This window comes from Amblyraja radiata, chromosome 2 (assembly GCF_010909765.2).
Source record: "Amblyraja radiata isolate CabotCenter1 chromosome 2, sAmbRad1.1.pri, whole genome shotgun sequence".
Classification (NCBI taxonomy): Eukaryota; Metazoa; Chordata; class Chondrichthyes; order Rajiformes; family Rajidae; genus Amblyraja; species Amblyraja radiata.
In genome coordinates, this window is record NC_045957.1 from 131923573 (window position 1) to 131943596 (window position 20024).

The window sequence follows — 20024 nt, forward strand, 5'->3', positions numbered from 1 at the left end:
AGTGTTCAATTGCTGTAAATTAATGGCCATTTAAATCAGCTTTCGAGTGGGATCCTGTGGAACTCTGTGGAACGTGCTGGTTTAGAACGTTCCCATTGCGGTGAATTTGTACTCCAAATGCCCAGATAAATACTGCGGGATTTAATGGGGCTACTCGCAACATTAAACTTTGTATAAAGGGATCTTAAGAAGCCCTTTTTATAGGCCTTTCTCACGGGGCGACTTGATGCAAGATGTAACCAGAGTGAAGTGGTCGTGGTCTAGCACGATATCACACGATATAACGGGGGGTAGATAAAGAGTTCCCACGGGTACTCGGCATTTCTGTTATTTGTGCGAGTGACTTGTCCGTCTCCCGAGCTTTCCCGTTAAATCTTGAATGAATATTGTGAACTGTGAAGTGTTGTTAAATCATCACGTGGCACAAATGATGTCACTTTTTTTTAGACAAGCATTACAAGTGCTTTGACACATTGACACATGTTCCATTGGCGATATTGAAACCACCTTTTTAAGAATGGATGTTTTACAGAGAGGTGTAAACATACTAGAAGCGATCGTTCCCTTCACATACAGAGAAAGTTATATGGCATCGTTAAAATCAATATGCATTCCGAGTATTAAATATAATCGTTTATACTCAATGTTAAACGATTACAGATCATAGAAATGTAGTGAGTCCAACGCGATTGTAAACGGCTTATACGGTCCAAATGGGAAAAGCCGGTTTGTGCCAAGTGTATCTGAGTGAGCCGCATACAGAAAACCACTGAAATCTCAAATTCACGAGTTCAGAATTTATAAACAAAGTACTTAGAGAATCATCGGAACAGAAAATAAGTCACATAATTTATATAATAAGTAACCACCATTCCAAAATCAAATAGTATCCAATCAAATGAGTTCAAAAGAGATGGACAAAGCTTGAAAATAATCAGAGGAAATTCCCTGAAACACTCAAATACATTAGTACCGGCAGTTGGTTCCCTAACTGTAGATCTATGCGTTGACAGAGGAAAGTTCTACAAAAGAAAACGAGCTACTTTCTGGGGAATTCCTCCGTCTTGGAAGGGCTTTGAAGAGTTTTTCCCACAATTAAACCAGCTTGTGCCAAATTACATTGGTATAACTCGTCAGACGCATTGTGGCAGCTGCGAACCCTCACAGTTTACATAAAGATAATAGCATCGATATTCGCCAAGGCAGCAACTTTTTTATTTATCTAAATGCCACTTTTAGTCTCCCGTTGATTTAATGAGTATTAGAAAAAAATAGGACAAAATCACAGGTACATATTCTCTAAACGCTGGTGGCAATTCTACCGAAACTTACCAGACGTTGGAAATAAACACTTCATTTAAAAAGACCTCTTGAAGGCTGCAGATTGCTGGTGAGACACTTTTGGAATGCTCTTTTATATATAAACAGCCTGGAAGCTCCGTAGAGATCGTGTGGGCAGAGAACGACCAGCATGTTCATTCCAGATTACTCACCTTCTGTCCCCTCTGTCCAGCTTCCGGGTTCACCGTTCGCAGGAGTTCCCACGGTAAACGCAAGAGTTATTACGGATATCGCACTGGCCACTATGTCCATATAATGTTTCAATGTTCAACCACAAGTGTACAAGTCACTCTTGGAGAAATTCAAGCTTGCTTGAATTTTCTCCCGAGTCAACAAGTTACACGAGTACCTGCCGTTAGCGCCAAGGTGGTCCACGGTGGTCCACGAATGCCGTACGGTTATCGTACGAGGTTCCCACGATGTTCAACTCTGGTTACCTCTTGCGTCAAGTCGCCCCGTGAGAAAGGCCTATAAATGTAAAAATAAACAACCTACCTTCCGTTGTCCCCTGTATGAGATCCATCCCGTTGTCGGCGGTCGCGGGTTTAGAGGATAATTTTTAACCTACTATAACAATTAAATTAACCAATTAAATTTAAAAATAGCTCCAGCGAAAGAATCTCCCAGCGATTTTTCGTCAGCAACTAAGTAGGCTGAACAACGTTGATTTGAATAGCCTAGGGAAAATCGCGTTTTAAACCCGCCCCCCTCTCAACGGCGCCAAAACCGCACACACGGGCTTGGACAGATCTGCAACGACGCTGAAGGTAGGTTTTGCAACATACCTACTCTGAGGATATGACATGGACATCACACGCCGCAGCACTCGTGAGTAAGGCAAGGCAGCGCCTTTACCACCTCAGGCAATTGAGGAAATTCAGAGTGTCTCTGAGGATCCTCCAGTGCTTCTACTCAGCGGCTGTGGAAAGCATCTTGTCCGGAAATATTACCATCTGGTTTGGGAATTGCTCTGCCCAGGACAAGAAGGCTCTGCAGAGAGTAGTGCGTTTGGCCGAACGCATTATGGGAACTTCACTCGCCCCCCTGCAGGAACTATACATCAGGAGGTGCAATAGCTGTTACAGTCAGGCAAACGCCTCCGTTGCCATGCTGTGAGAACGGAGAGGTTGAGAAGGAGTTTCTTCCCAGAGGCCATTCGGACTGTAAACTCCTATCTCACCAGGGACTAACTTTACTGAACGTTTTTTCCTTCCGCCCACAATATTTAATATGTAAAAGAATATGTGATTGTGTTTATAGTTTTCAAAAGGGAACTGCAGATGCTGGAATATCGAAGGTACACAAAATTGCTGGGGAAACTCAGCGGGTGCAGCAGCATCTATGGAGCGAAGGAAATAGGCGACGTTTCGGGCCGAAACCCTTCTTCAGACTGATGGGGGGCCTTGTGAAACTGTCTCCGGAGAGAGGAGGAGAACTTCTTCAAAGTAGGCATACCTTGAAGAGATATCGCAGTGGAGTAGACAAAGTGTTCAAAAGGGAACTGCAGATGCTGGAATATCGAAGGTACACAAAATTGCTGGGGAAACTCAGCGGGTGCAGCAGCATCTATGGAGCGAAGGAAATAGGCGACGTTTCGGGCCGAAACCCTTCTTCAGACTGTTTATAGTTTGTTTGGTTGTTGGTTTGTTTGTCTTTTTGCACAAAGGCCGCGAGCATTGCCACTTTTCATTTCACTGCACATCTCGTATGTGTATGTGACGAATAAACTTCTTGACTTGACTTTACTGTATTTCAGTGATTTAGAGTTAGATTTTCATTGATAGCTTCACTGACATGCAGAGCTTTGCTCCATCAAATGTGCAATTAAAGGTATAGAAACATAGAAACATAGAAAATAGGTGCAGGAGTAGGCCATTCGGCCCTTCGAGCCTGCACCGCCATTCAATATGATCATGGCTGATCATCCAACTCAGTATCCTGTACCTGCCTTCTCTCCATACCCCCTGATCCCTTTAGCCACAAGGGCCACATCTAACTCCCTCTTAAATATAGCCAATGAACTGGCCTCAACTACCTTCTGTGGCAGAGAATTCCAGAGATTCACCACTCTCTGTGTGAAAAATGTTTTTTCTCATCTCGGTCCTAAAAGATTTACCCCTTATCCTTAAACTGTGACCCCTTGTTCTGGACTTCCCCAACATCGGGAACAAGTGACTGCAGATGCTGGAATCTTGAGCAAAAAACAAACTGTTGGAAGAATTCAATGGGCCTGGCAGCATCTGTAGAAGGAAATAGACAGACGACACCTTTCAAAAATCTCTAAATAATAATAATGTCTGAATAAGGATCTTAACCTGAAATGAAATAATAATCACTGGATAACAATAATATCCAAAGATGGTTTCTGACCCGAAACACCATCTGTCCATTTCCTTCCATACAGTGCATTCAGAAAGTATTCAGACCCCTTCACTTTTTCCACATTTTGTTACGTTACAGCCTTATTCTAAAATTGATTAAATTCATTTTTTTATCAGCAATCTACACACAATAGCCGACAATAAAAAAGCGAAAACAGGTGTTTAGAAATTTTTGCAAAATAATTAAAAATAAATAACTGAAATATCACATTTACATAAGTATTCAGACCCTTTACTCAGTACTTTATTGAGGCACCTTTGGCAGTGATTACAACCTCAAGTCTTCTTGGGTATGACGCTACAAGTTTGGCACACCTGTATTTGGGTAATTTCTCCCATTCTTCTCTGCAGATCCTCTCAAGCTCTGTCAGGTTGGATGGGGAGTGTTGATACACAGCTATTTTCAGGTCCCTCCAGAGATATTCGATCGGGTTCAAGTCCGGGCTCTGGCTGGGCCCCTTACGGACATTCACAGACTTGTCACAAAGCCACTCTTGCGTTGTCTTGGCTGTGTGCATAGAGTCGTTGTCTTGTTGGAAGGTGAACCTCCGCCCTAGTCCGAGGTCCTGAACGCTCTGGAGCAGGTTTTCATCAAGGATCTCTCTGTACTTTGCTCCGTTCATCTTTCCCTCGATCCTGACTAGTCTCCCAGTTCCTGCCGCTGAAAAACATTCCCACAGCATGATGCTGCCACCACCATGCTTCACCGTAGGTATGGTATTGGCCAGGTGTTGAGCGGTGCCTGGTTTCCTCCAGACGTGACACTTGGCATTCAGGCCAAAGAGTTCAATCTTGGTTTCATCAGGCCAGGGAATCTTGTTTAGGTGCCTTTTGGCAAACTCCAAGCAGGCTGTCATGTGCCTTTAACTGAGGAGTGGTTTCTGTCTGGCCACTCTACAATAAAGGCCTGATTGGTGGAGTGCTGCAGATATAGTTGTCCTTCAGGAAGTTTCTCCCATTTCCACAGAGGAACTCTGGAGCTCTGTCAGAGTGACCATCGGGTTCTTGGTCACCTCCCTGACCAAGGCCCTTCTCCCCCGATTGCTCAGTTTGGCCAGGCGGCCAGCTCTATGAAGAGTCCTGGTGGTTTCAAAGTTCTATTTAAGAATGACGGAGGCCACTGTGCTCTTTGGGACCTGCAATGCTGCAAAAAATGTTTTATACCCTTCCCCAGATCTGTGTCTCGACACAATCCTGTCTCGGAGGTCTACAGACAATTCCTTTGTCTTCATGGCTTGTTTTTTGCCCTGACATGCACTGTCAACTGTAGACAGGTGTGTGCCTTTCCAAATCATGTACAATCAATTTAATTTACCACTTGTGGACTCCAATCAAGTTGTAGAAACATCTCAAGGATAATCAATGGAAACAGGATGCACCGAAGCTCAATTTTGAGAGTCACAGCAAAGGGTCTGAATACTTACATAAATGTGATATTTCAGTTATTTCTTTTTAATTATTTTGCAAAAATTACCAAACACCTGTTTTCGCTTTTATATTATGAGGTATTGTGCGTAGATTGATGATAAAAAAAATGAATGTAATCAATTTTAGAATAAGGCTGTAATGTAACAAATGTGGAAAAAGTGAAGGGGTCTGAACACTTTCTCAATGCACGGTATATGCTGTCTGGCTGACTGACTTCTTCCAGCAGAATGTATTTTTTTGCCTTATAAATGTATTATTTTGCTTTCCTCATTATTTTTAAATTTTTCACTTTTCATGTTATCAATTTATTTTGATTCATTGGCGCTGTTGATCCAACTGCAGTTTTATAGAAAGTGGAATAGTGATGATGGATAAGATATTCTGACTTTATGGCTTGCCACTAGTAAATAGAATTTCTGTAATTAGATCAGCAATCTTAAATGATGACCAGGCAGTAAATAAACTACAAAATTCGGAAATTGAGTGGAAAATGGCAAATTGCACCGACCTTAGTATGAAGCACTTATTTGAGAGAAGGGGTCCTTATTTATCAATGATGGCTAATATAAATCCTGCAGGTGAAATATTGCACCATGAGACTTCACTACATGATTCTAATATTCTTGCTGACTCCAACAATGGCGTTCACATTTTCAGTTCGATATTACACTTGTGAAATGGAGAACATTGATTCAAAATAATTTTGTCTGCATGTGATCAATGGAAGTATGATCAAAGGCTTATTTTCCTCCTATAAATCATCTCTGCATCAATGAGGCACTCTTGCTTATACTTCCTTTATTGATCGTCTTTAAACTTAAAGCGTTAATGCTGAGGAAATGGCTTAAAATGGAGCATTGCCATCATGTACTGGATCTGTTTCACAGACCATAGTTGATTTAGAAGCAATTTGTGACCAGCACTGATGTATTTATTGTTATTAATCCAGGAATGCATGATCGCCAACCAGTGTAACATTGATCTGGACAGCAGATACTGATGAATGTTTGCATAAAATTGCAGTTAGGTCCTTGCAGTAGGTAGTTAAGTAGTCTAACTGGCACTTCCACTTCGATCTGTTGAAGAGATACAAGCTATGTTCCTTGATAATGTGCTCACAGATGCTCTGAGGAGGATGCTGTGAATTTAGCTTTGTTATCCACTGTGAGTTTGACTACAACACCTCGCAGAAAGGCAGAGGGCAAGGGCAAGGGCAAATGCAACTGACTGCAACTGCTGAGAGAGAAATTCAGTGCAGGGTACGAGAAGCCCTAATCATGTTTCATTTGGCATGGGTAGCACTGTGAAATTTAACATTATAAAAACTTTATAAATCCAACATTTGCATATACTTAGAATGAATTGAAAATTCCTGACGCAAGATTAAGTATTGGTTGTGGGTGTAACAAATCAAATGGGAATGTTAAAATACACAGAGTAGAAAAATCCCACTGAATCTCCAGAAATGATTGGGAAGTCAGAAAGTTAAATTATAGGGTTTTTTATTGATCTCTCTACCCAATGTAGGCAGGATATGTCAGAAGGATGTCTGATGATAGAATGCCTAAACAGCTCCATAATGGTGAGCTAACAGAGGGCAAGTGACTATGTGGTGGACAGGGAAAGAGATTCAAAGGCACTATTGGAACATTGACACACCACGAGGAACTACAAGCAATGGATCGTTCTGGTTGGTGTACCTTTACCTGCATCAAAATCTGCGTCGCTTATATGAGGAACCTAAAATGGAGGAAGAAAAGAGGAAAAATTATTGATTCCACAGCATTTATACACTTCTATCACCTGTAAAGTGGCATCACCAACAGTTAACATTGAAGACTCCCAGGGCCTCTCCCTACTGTCAGTGTAGCGATATATCACATCGTTGTTAAGCCTGACCTGCCGATAGATTTGAAATGGTGATACATAGAGCATAGAACAGTACACCACAGGAACAGACCCTTCAGCTCACAATGTCCACTTTTAACATGAAGTCAAATTAATCTAACCTCCTCCGCCTGCATATGATCCACATCCGTCCATTTCCTGCATATCCACGTGCCTAATCACAGGCTTCTTAAATGTAATGAAAGATCCTTGAATATTATTTGAAAAAGATGCACTCTAGGTATGGTGGTTGCTTGACTAATCTATGCTATGGCTATTGCTCTTTTGATGCAAAGTCCCCAGGAGAATGAGTAAAAAAGAGTAAGATTAAACGAGAACTTACCAGTTTGAAGTTTGATCTTTATTTTATGAGGAGTAACGTTGAGGGATTACGTGAAGAACCCCGCCAGGACGCATGCGTGTCAATCTTCAAAGCAGCGGTGTGAAATCACAGACAACAGTAAATGAACTGAACATAGTAAGATTAGAGAAATAGGATACCATTTGAACTTTATGATCGAGGGTGGGCGTGGAGGGCACGTAATCCCTCAACGTTACTCCTCATAAAATAAAGATCAAACTTCAAACTGGTAAGTTCTCGTTTAATCTTACTATTTTACTTCGGAGTCACGTGAGTGACTACGTGAAGATTTTAAAGCTCTGTGATTTCATGCCATGGAATCGAGTCCAGGCGTCATACACTGCATCAGTAGGCCAATGATGAGTGAACATTAAGAATGCATTCAGACATGACATAGATATAGACATGTTGATGCTATTAATGAATAATAGTGGCAATAGTAACCTCCCTCAACCTGGAGGAAGTATGAACCATACCTAACATAGAGTTGGCAATACCCCTGATCTGGCAATAGGTTTATTCTGAATATTTGGACAGATCAATAGTTTGACCATCCTGCAACCGCTAGGATGTGGTCCATCCCTGCTGCTGAGGTATAGCGGTCCTGGTGGAATGAGACTCAATGTCAATGTACACTCCTGTATATGCCAGACCCATATAACCATCTGGAGAAGGTTCGTAGTGATTCCTTCTAACAAGATTTTATGTAACTAACAATATTGCTGTCAGAGTCTATAAGGCTCTTGGGAACCTTGACATACTAGTGTAAATGCGTGTTCACACGCAATCCAAGGTCCAACATCTAGTTTGGTCTTGTGTCCCTGTCTAAACTGCTTGATTAATCATAAACAAAACATGTTATTCTAGCCCGCAGATATGATCATCCTATCCAGTGTAGCAATGACTGGACCCGTAGTGCTGTACTCAGTGCCATGGCATAATCACTAGTACATGAGTTAGACCACGGACAGGGATGTTGCTGGTGCCCATCGGTGAAGTGACGTAGTACAATGTTAACAACCCATATCTCTGCGTCCCTAGGCCTTGGAGGTTTTAAGTTGACGATACCTTCATATTCTAGATGTCAGAGGGTGAGACCAGACAGAGTGGTTTATGTTCTCAGCAGCCAAATGAAGAGGAGGTACTTCAGGCACAGTAATGGAATATTAACTTAATGTTATAATCCCATAAAACTGAATTTTAATGTGTCAGTCATCCGTGCCGAGTTAAACGTAAGGAAGCATAAACAATGCTTCCCATCTCCTATGCAGATAGCTGCTATTTGGTGCTATCCCTGCAATCTGTAGTGAGCACTCTTAACGCTTATGGTTTGACAACCCGAGCCGCAGGAACGATCTCTCAGAGTCTGTAAGTCTATTAATTGATTATATCATGCAGAGGATGGTTTCAACATCACAACTGAACCAGCATATTTTTAATCCGGAAATAACTATGTAAGGTTTTATGCTCATTCTTCGCCTCAGTGGGAGCCATAGGTATATAACCCAGGCAGGCACTATGAAAACCCGGAAGCGGGAATCTTGCTGAATTTTGCAAGACCCGTCTATTGAGGCCAAATGGAGGAAGACATAAAAGAACATTCCTCCCTAGTGTAGCGAGAATGCACCATTCGCCACTATATGCCTCGTTCACTGTTGATTGAGCCTGGATGCAAGCATCTCAATAGTTAGTGTTCCATCGATCCACAATGTCATTAAATACTTTGTGATCACACATTCATTCTGTGTTGTCGTTGATTTTGCATAATAATACACCAGTGCTAAATGCGGTTTGGTAAAACTATCACCGGATACTTTGATTTGATTGTACCTTTGTGATTAACATATACCACCACCAAGTGTATCACCTTGGACTTGTGCATGCAGTTTATGCATATCCACACACCCTTTAATGCACAGAATGCACCTGGTGTCCATTGGCAGTTGATACCATGACTGAACACTTGATAACTCATGCTAATCCCATCTGCCTCCGTAACTAGAGATGGTATTAGTAAATTACCCATCTTTGGGCAATAGCATCAGCTTGGAAATGACTGAAGATTTACGGATTAGAGGTTTTAGTGGAGCAAAGCTGTCCATCATTATGACTTTGATAGTTTGAGCTAAAAATAGCAGAGGTCTAATTTTTTGTCTTAGAGCTGATCCCAGACAAATAAATGGATGATTGTATCCCAATAATCAATAGTTTCAGTTGGTATCAACTTAATTTAAATTTAATTGGACGGGTGAGACCCAATTTCTCAAATATAGCTATGTTGCTGATAAGGCTAATTTAGTAAAATACAGTATGTTCAATATCATCCAGATTGGCAATGCCACTTATTTGTTAGCTCTGTGCAGTTGAAGCACTGATAGTAGTGATTTGGTAAATAATCTGAAAACTGGAGTTAGCCCATTTTGCAACGCTCCTGAGTGTATCATTGCCTTATCCAGTTACATTTCAAATATCTTCAACCCTGTGAGAGGAAATGATCACATGGAAGTTATTCAGAAAAGTCTATACTGCACATGCGGGTTGAGGCTGTTGACAATGATCAGTCCACATCCCATTCTTGTGAGCGTACCTTGAAAGGCAACTCCAACCATACCTGTTGTGCAGTATAAACTAATCTAGTGTTATCCCAAACCAGTGTAAATATTCAAACCAGTTTAATATTACCAACTTGTATCCGTGACAGGAGACATCATCGATGTGGTTCCATACCTTTATCCGAATGGGAGGACTTATGCAACCCGACCCAGGAGCTGTCTCAAATATGTGTGCATGATTTTGCACCTGCTCCTGGGAGGTAGAGGAGCTCGAGTACGAGGGTGGCGCATCTTCCAGGAAGGCCGTTCTGGGCTGTGGCCTACAAAGACCTTTGTCCGGGTTGTACGGCCTTCAAGCTTTCACCAGCTTCAGTTCATCGTGGTTTGCTGGTGGGTGCGTAGGGGTGCTGCCGTCGAAGATGTGAGCTCTTGCGTGATGAAGTGGCCTTCCTGAACCCGACGGCCACTCGTCGAGCTCCTGCTGCTGGTAGTGTTGTTCCTGCACACCCTGCACACTTGTTGTATCTTCAGCCAAACCCGTCTTCAGAGTCAGCCCAGAAGTGACTCCTAATGCTCCCCTCTGTCGAGGGAGTTGCATTATGCAGCCCTCTATAAGGTGCTGCCATGGGCGTCTTGGGACCCCATGGTGACTAGACTCCATATACCGGAGCATGTCACATTGGAGCTTCTGATCCATCAACCGCTCCATGCAGGATATGCGATCACAGTTGCTCCTGCCAGCGGTGAGTCTTCACAGCCTGACTCGCCCGAGTCTTCGTCTTGTCCGACTTCTGCTTGGCCTTCCCACCAGTTTGTTGTTGATTCCGACTGTGCAGGTGCCAGGTCGGAGACTGCCGATCAATAGTGATCCAGGTGCAGTCTACCGCTGCTGATTGCCCGCAATTCCGCGGTCCTCCGCAGTCAGTCTGGATGCGGTCCATTCCTGTATCATATTCTCACAAAATAGCACAAAACGACCTTCGAGTAAGGAATTTACCTGCATGTCTTTTTTAAAACCTTCTCCAGCGGGGCAACGCTCCTCCCGAGCCTGGTCTCGTGGTCGTAGTTTGTTACAGCTGGGGTTCCCTCTGTGGTCCTTGTAGAAAGGCTTCCATTGCGGGTTATTTCTCCCCCGAGGTTTTTCTCAGCGGTCCCTTATGGCAGGGCTTCTCCGTGATGTTCTCCAGTCGGGGCTTCCCCCCCTCCCCCCCCCCCTCCCCCACCGATCTGGGTATCCCCGCAGTAACTGCAGCCAGGATATCCTCGCAGTCCCTATAAAAGAGATAGCCGCGATTTACAAAGTCGGGGGGGGGGTGGTATCCTGCTTCGGGGGGGGGGGGGGGGTGGTGTATATGAAGCCGCTGGTTTTACTGCCAGCGGCTCAGTAGGCAACTTACCGCCGTCTGCTCCTCGCATCCCGCACTCTACGGAGCGGGTCCTCCAGGTGCCCCTATATGAAGCCGCTGGCTCCACCGCCAGCGGCTCGAAGGCACGCCACCCGCCACCCGCCACCCGCTCACCGTGTTCCGCGGTCTCCGGAGCGGTTCAGCAGGTTCCCCCGGCACCAATATGAAGCCGCTGGCTCCAATGCCAGCGGCTCGAAGGCGCATGCACCGCCGCCCGCTCCCCGTATTCCACGGTCTCCGGAGCGGTTGTCCAGGTGCCCCCGGCACCAATATGAAGCCGCTGGTTTTACTGCCAGCGGCTCGAAGGTGAATCCACCGCCGTCCGCTCCCCGTATTCCACGGTCTCCCGAGCGGGTTCTCAACCAATATGAAGCCGCTGGTTCTACTGCCAGCGGCTCAAAGGTGAATTCACCGTTGCTCGCTACCCGCATTCCGCGGTCTTCCGAGCGCCTAGGTCTGTGGGTGGGATTCCCCGTGACCGAGGTTCCCTAAAGTTCGTGACTGGGGTCTCCCCTCCGTCCCGACTTCGCCCCGGACTTTTAGCAGGACCTCTAAGTAGAGGACAATGCGATAGACGATATGACACGCATGCGTACTGGCGGGGTCTTCACGTAGTCACTCACGTGACTCCGAAGTAAAATTGCAGGGTCACCATCCTTTGTCACATTAAAGTCTGGTGCCTGGGTTGTTGCCAGGTCATCCAACCAGTTTCATTCATTATAGATTTTCATGGCCAAAGGCTTTATATAGATTTAGTGTAGGGCTTGTATTGTCCTATTAAAAGGCTGTTAAGATGGGGGGTTTAAACAATGGGATGATTTAGGAATTACAAGGATAGAACACCTGTATAGAAAAGGAAAATTTCTTTTATTCCAGGAGTTACAAGATATTTATGGATTGTCTCCACAACATTTGTTTAGGTATTTACAAATTAGAGATTATATTAAATCCAATACACAAGATTATAAAAATAAAGAAGCAGGATTGTTAGATGAACTGTTTAATTTATATCCAAATACAGAAAAATTAATAGCCTATATATATAACATCATTTTGGATAAGGAGAACCCAATAACGGAAGTATATCGTCAAGCATGGGAAAATGAAATGGGATTGGCTATAACAAAAGAAAACTGGGAAGAAAGTCTACAACGAATACACCGGTGTTCATTAAACGCCAGACATATACTGATACAATTTAAAGTATTATATAGGTTACATTATTCGAAAACTAAATTAAATAGTATTTTTCCGAATCTCTCCGCTATTTGTGATAAGTGCAAGAAAGCAGAGGCAAATTTAATACATAGTTTCGTTACATGTCCTAAATTGAATTATTACTGGACAGAAATTTTTAAAGTTATTTCTGAAGTCATCAAAGTTAAATTGGACCCTAACCCAAAGCTAATAATATTTGGAATTCCGGATTTACATCTATCACTTACAGTAAATCAAAGAAATTTCTTTGATTACTGTTTAATAATTGGAAAAAAAATCATATTGAAATTTTGGAAGGGAACATTATCCCCCACAACCAAAATGTGGGCAACAGAGATGATGGAGACGTTACATCTGGAAAGAATTAGATTTGTCCTATTGGACAAGTATAATTCTTTTGAACAGATATGGTCTCCATATATACAGTATTTAGAGAAGTAGCTGTTCTTGGCAACACAGCTCGGCGTGCACCCTGCGGGATTTGGTGAGAATAATTCATTTTTATATTGGAATTACATATATGTCTTTATTGATACTATCACTTGTAGTAGTGTTATTAATAATACATATTGTGGTTACTAAAAATATTTTTTTTTTTTTTTTTTTTTTTCGTTTCTCTTTTCTTTCTTATATATAATCAAATTATTATTTAATCACTCTCTTAATGATTTATAACTGTTCTATTCTTTCTCTATCATTATTTCTAAAAAAATAGTAGATAAGTATTACTAGTGTTTTACTTAATGCAAATTGAATTAATTTGATATAAAGTTGTTTGAAGCATTGTAATTGATTACCTTTAATAAAAAAATATATTAAAAAATAAAAAAAAAGGCTGTTAAGTATGTACCACATTTCATGGTCTAAAGATCCAGGTTCAAAAGGTATAGAGTATCAGTCAGTGAACATTATTCCCTTATCATGTGCACACTGCGAATGGCTTGATTGTAATCAAGAATTGTCTTTCCGCTGTCTGGTTAGCACGCAACAAAAGCTTTTCTTTCTACCTTGGTACACGTGACAATAAACTAAACTGAACTGAACTGAATTTGCAGCGGTTACCATACAGTATGATGCATCATCACTAACTCTGTATTCCTTAGAGTCAAGAGTGTTTTATTGTCATATGTCCCCGATAGAACAATGAAATTCATACTTGCTGCAGCACAACAGAATATGTAATCATAATAAATAATATAACAAAACTCAAAAAAACAGACACTAACAGTGCAATAATAATAATAATAATAATAATAATAATAATAATAGTAATAATAATAGTCTATTGTAGTCTATTGTATTTCATAGCTTATGAGGTTTTAGTGTTTAATAGCCTGATGGTTGCAGGGAAGCAGCTGTTCCTGGACCTGGCCTTCTTCCCGATGGCAGTGGTGAGATGAGTGTGTGGCCAGGATGTTGTGGGTCTCTGATGATGTTAGCTGCGTTTTTGAGGCAGCGACTCCGATAAATCCCTTCGAGGGTGGGGAGGTCAGAGCCGGTGATGGACTGGGCAGTGTTCACAACTTTTTGCAGCCTTTTCCGCTCCTGGGCGTTCAAGTTGCCGAACCAGGCCATGATGCAACCAGTCAGTATGCTCTCTACTGTGGACCTGTAGAAGTTCAAAAATAATCCTCTTTGACATACGGAATCTCCGTAGTCTCTGGAAGTAGAGGCGCTGATGTGCTTTATTTATAATTGCATCAGTGTGCTCGGTCCAGGAAAGATCGTCGGAAATATGCACGCCCAGGAATTTGAAGATTTTGACTCTCTCCACCATCGTCCCATTGATGTAAACAGGATTGTGTGTCCTTTTCCAAAGTCCACAATCAGTTCTGTGGTTTTGCTGATATTGAGAGCCAGGTTGTGGTGCTGGCACCATTTGATCAGTCAGTCGATCTCACTTCTATACTCTGACTCATCACCATCTGTAATTCGTCCCACAACAGTGGTGTCGTCGGCGAATACAATAAAATTAACAGTGTTCAGGTGCATCAAAATACATATATTTTTTTATCTTTTTAAATATAGTCATTGTTAAAATCTGGAAGGATTATTATAAAAGTTGCTACTATTTGAGTGCTGCCTGCTGGTATTTGTGCCTGTGTTCTTTTTATAAACAAAACTCTTTCATTGTTGGATATTCTAAGAATTCGTAATAAAAGGGCTGAAATAATAATAGAATCTAATTACCTTTAAACAGAAGTGGAAGGTGAGTTATTCTTATGTTCTGGTTTTCTCGAATATAACTCACACTTCCAAAGAGCTAATGATATTTCCATTTGTTTACAAAATTGTCAGATAACAATCGGTTCATATTGCGTTAACATCCATACTGTCAGCCTTCTATCAAAATCTACACAATGTATTAATCAAATTAACCTTTCATTACCAGCTATAAAGAAACTCATACAATAAGATCATGAGGTCCAAATATGGAGCAATTAATAACGTTAACATTGTAAGTGTATGAACTCAGGTGCTGTCTGGTGTGGATTTTGAACATCCTCCCTGTGACCATGCAGGTTCCTCCTGGTGCGCCAGTTTCCTCCAAAGATCTCAAAAATATGCGGGTTTCTAGTTTATCATATAACCATATAACCATATACCAATTACAGCACGGAAACAGGCCATCTCGGCCCTTCTAGTTCGTGCCGAACACTTATTCTCCCCTAGTCCCATCTACCTGCACTCAGACCATAACCCTCCATTCCTTTCCCGTCCATATACCTATCCAATTTATTTTTAAATGATAAAATCGAACCTGCCTCCACCACTTCCACTGGAAGCACATTCCACATAGCTACCACTCTCTGAGTAAAGAAGTTCCCCCTCATGTTACCCCTAAACTTCTGTCCCTTAATTCTCAAGTCATGTCCTCTTGTTTGAATCTTCCCTACTCTCAATGGGAAAAGCTTATCCACGTCAACTCTGTCTATCCCTCTCATCATTTTAAAGACCTCTATCAAGACCCCCCTTAACCTTCTGCGCTCCAAAAAATAAAGACCTAACTTGTTCAACCTTTCTCTGTAACTTAGTTGCTGAAACCCAGGTAACATTCTAGTAAATCTCCTCTGTACTCTCTCTATTTTGTTGACATCCTTCCTATAATTAGGCGACCAAAATTGTACACCATACTCCAGAATTGGCCTCACCAATGCCTTGTACAATTTTAACATTACATCCCAACTTCTATACTCAATGCTCTGATTTATAAAGGCCAGCAGACCAAAAGCTTTCTTTACCACCCTATCTACATGAGATTCTACCTTCAGGGAACTGTGTACAGTTATTCATTAATTAGTTTAATTGGCCTCTGTTAATTGCCGCTTATATGTAGGGAGTGGATGAGAAAGTGAGGTAACAGAACTAAAGTGAACAGTTGTACAGGACCCCGGTGAAACCACACCTGGAGTATTGTGTGTAGTTTTGGTCTCATAATTTGAGATTCTTGCTATTGAGGGAGTGCAGCGTATGTTCACCAGGTTAATTCCTGTGATGGCGGGACTAAGATATGATGAAAGAATGGTTTGACTGGGCTTATATTCACTGGAATTTAGAAGGATGAGAGAGGATCTTATAGAAACATATACAATTCTTAAGGGACTGGACAGGCAAGATGCAGGAAAAATGTTCCCGATGTTGGGGGAGTCCAGAACCAGGGGTCACAGTTTAAGAATAATAGGTAGGCCATTTAGGATTGGGATGAAGAAAAACTTTTTCACCCAAAGAGCTGTGAATCTAAAGACTTCTCTGCCACAGAAGGCAGTGGAAGCCAATTCATTAGATGTTTTCAAGAGAGAGTTAAGCCCCTGTCCCACTTTCCCAAGTTACTCACAAATCCTCCCGAGTTTTCCCCTTTCAAACTCGGAGATGCCAGCCGTAGGTACTCGGGGCTATTTTTTTACTTGTGGACATTTTTCAACATGCTGAAAAAACGTCCCGACTTACCTGATGCCCTGAGTACCTACGGCTGGCATTACGAGCCGCTTCGAAATATCTACGGGCTCGCTACGGACATTCTCTGAGTTTGAATTAAGGGGAAAATTCGGGAGAACTCGTGAGTAACTCGGGAAAGAGGGACAGGGGCTTAAGATATAGCTCTTAGGGCTAACGGAATCAAGGGATATGGGGAAAAAGCAGGAACATTGTACTGATTTTGGATGATTAGCAATGATCATATTGCATGGTGGTGCTGGTTCGAAGGGCCGAATGGCTTACTCCTGCACCTATTTTCTGTTTTTATGAATGGGTGATCGATGGTCGTCTTTGGTGGGCCGTATCTCTGTGCAATATCTATAAATTAAACATGGGGAAAGACCATCTTTTGGCTGGATTTTGGATAACATGGTCCTTTACACAAAGAAAGAGCTACATTATAATGTACCAGTGAAAGATATGGAGGCAGGTATTATTACAACATTAACAACATCTGGAATGTCTAGGCATTGAAGGTTACAGGCAGTACTAGAAATGGGATTAGTATAGATAGATGGCCAGAATGGACACAGGGGCTGTCGTGCCTATTTCCAAGCTTATAGATTCCATGACTAAACCCAATCTATTATGTTCATTGACAATTATTTTCATGCAAGTTTACAACTTAATTATAAATATTTCGCTCTTGTGCTTGAAACGTTTCTGAACTGTTACATTTTTCATAATGTCTGGTAAAGAACAGAGTTGATCAATAATATTTCCATTGTTGTCAAATTCCAAGAACCACTGTAAACCCTGTATTCTTAACACTGAACATAATAGCATTGCTACTTTAGAGAAATAAGCTAATGGACTGTTGGTTTATGAAATATCATCCATTAAAAAATCATCTGCAGCATAGCTTTCAGAAGTGCATGAAATATGACTGTGCTTTATAAATGATTACTCCCTTTATAGGTTTTGATGTATTAGCCGTGTGGAATGTTTGTTTTCTTTAATATGTTTTTATATATTGATGAGAACAACAATATGATAATGAAGAATCCTTGCTCTTTTATAATTGTGTACCGAGGAACGAGTATATGATAAATTTAAAGTGAATATCTGCCAGTTGAAATACATCTGAAACAGCATCAACCCAGATCACATGAAGGAGCCCTATGTCACCAAACTAAATCTAAAATAGCATTCACATCCTGAGTAGCCATTGCTTTGGATGGCATTCATAGGGACATTTTTCTATACATTTGTGCGCTAATGAACTGTCCACAGTCTTCGCAGATATCTTAAGGGCCTGTCCCACGAGCATGCGACTCCATGCGCCAAGCACGACCTAAAGGGCCAGTCCCACCAGCATGCGCCTGCATGCGGCAAGCGCGACCTAACGTGGTCGCTTGAGCCGTACGGCCTCGAGGGGCCGGTCCCACTTCGATCGCCGGAGCCATATGGAGTTGTGCGGAGCTGGTCCCGACATCGCGCGGGGCTCCGAAAAACTGACCGTGTTTAAAAATTCCACGCGGCAACGGCCTGCCGGCCCGCAGCCGCCTCGACGCCATACGTCACGTGCGAACTTCCCGCGGACTTCGCTCGAACTTCATGTCGCTCATTCGACCTCCGCGCGGCCCCCGCTTCTGGTTTGGTCGCGCTTGCCGCATGCAGGCGCATGCTGGTGGGACCGGCCCTTTAGGTCGCGCGTGCCGCATGCAGGTCGCATGCTCATGGGACTGGCCCTTAAATCTACTCACTTCAACAGTCCATTGTTCCCATCTGCTTCAGGGCAGCCTCCATCATTCCAATCTCCGGGAGAATTAAAGTGACCTGTCACAGTGACTACTGTCCAGTAGCTCTAACATCATCACTCCGTCCAAGACCGCAATAAATTGCAGTGTGTTATGAGCACAGTTCTGTCCATCCTGCAAACCAGCCTCCTCCCATCCATCGACTCTATTTTCACTTCATGATGCCTTGAGAAAAATAGACAACATAATCAAGGACCATCCACATCCTGGTCATTCTTGATTCTCCCCTCTCCCATTGGGCACAAGATAGAAACGTTTGAAAGCATGTACCAGTAGATTCAGGAACAGTTGCCTCCGCATAACTACTGAACAGACCTCTATTTAACTAAGGGTATAGTGTTGATTTCCCCACCTACCTTGCAATATTTTTATGTCCAGTTTCTCTCTCGCTGCAGCACTGTATGCGGCATATTGTTTACTTTTCTCTTTGCATCACGTGTATATATGTATGTGGTTCGATCATACCTATGTATGGTACTCTTTACCCTATGACCTTCATTGCATCCTGGTTTATATGACAAGAGAATAATGTGAATCCAAATCTGAGAATGATTTAGCAATGTATTTGCATGTTTACCTGTGCAAACCTAAATTGAAATGCTTTATATTAGTGACTGAGTGCACAATGTGCCACGTTCTCCGGAACAGTGTGAACCTGTCAAAGAGCATGTAAAGTTTACCCTTTATTTTCCTCCAACAGGTTGTTATACTCTACTTTCAGCCAAGCATATTCAGATGTATTCTTCTACGATGGGTTCGCCTTTTGGGCTTTGCAATTGTTTATGGAACTGTTACTCTCAAGTTGTACAGGTACTGTCTTCCATTTTTTGATATCCTTCTTCACAACTGCCATGACATATGTGCCTGCAGATTAGCTATCTGTATGTACACTGTTTGCCACCACTTTATTATCTCCATTAATTATTACAATATTTTGCATTTTGGAGGTTGCAATAATGCTGTGCATTTTGGGATAATTGTTTCCATTTCTATATCTCACTTATCAAGACTATATTTGGTAACATTTCCAGGATTTTCCAACTATTAGACATAATACATAGAAATTGTGATCTTAAAAATGTTGTTCTGTGTTCTCATTATACCTGGATTTATAACCTAGATTTCTACTTAGAAATCATGGATATATATGTGGTTGTAACAGGCAAGGCTGGTCTAGGAACTAATCATCAGATTAATTATTATTAATAAGATTAATAACTGTGCATACCTTAGCATTCTGTAATTAAAAAATTTAAACTCAATTAAAATTTAATACCTGCACCTGAATTATAAGAAAATTTGTGGTCTCCAAATTTGAGGAAGGACATTCTTGCAATTGAGGCAGTGCTGCGTAGGTTCACAAGGTTAATTCCCGGGGCTGGCGGGAGCGGCTGGGCTTGTATACTCTGGAATTTAGAAGGATGCGAGGGGATCTTATTGAAACATATAAGATTATTGAGGGTTTGGACACGCTAGAGGCAGGAAACATGTTCCCGATGTTGGGGGAGTCCAGAACCAGCGGCCACAGTTTAAAAATAAGGGATAAGGCATTTAGAACGGAGACGAGGAAACATTTTGAGTTGTGAGTCTGTGGAATTCTCTGCCTCTGAGGATCAGTTCTCTGGAAACTTTCAAGAGAGCGCTTGATGGAGCTCTTAAAGATAACGGAGTCAGGAGATATGGGGAGAAGGCAGGAACGGGATACTGATTGTGGA

At 42.1% G+C, this 20024-nt stretch overlaps 1 protein-coding gene across 1 annotated transcript in view; it reads left to right on the forward strand.

The window, feature by feature from the left end:
- The window catches only part of gpr158 (G protein-coupled receptor 158), a 636863-nt gene that overhangs the window by 498624 nt on the left and 118215 nt on the right, over positions 1–20024 (forward strand). The window contains 1 exon segment of the mRNA XM_033015870.1: positions 19010–19119. Coding sequence (XP_032871761.1) covers positions 19010–19119 — 110 coding nt within the window.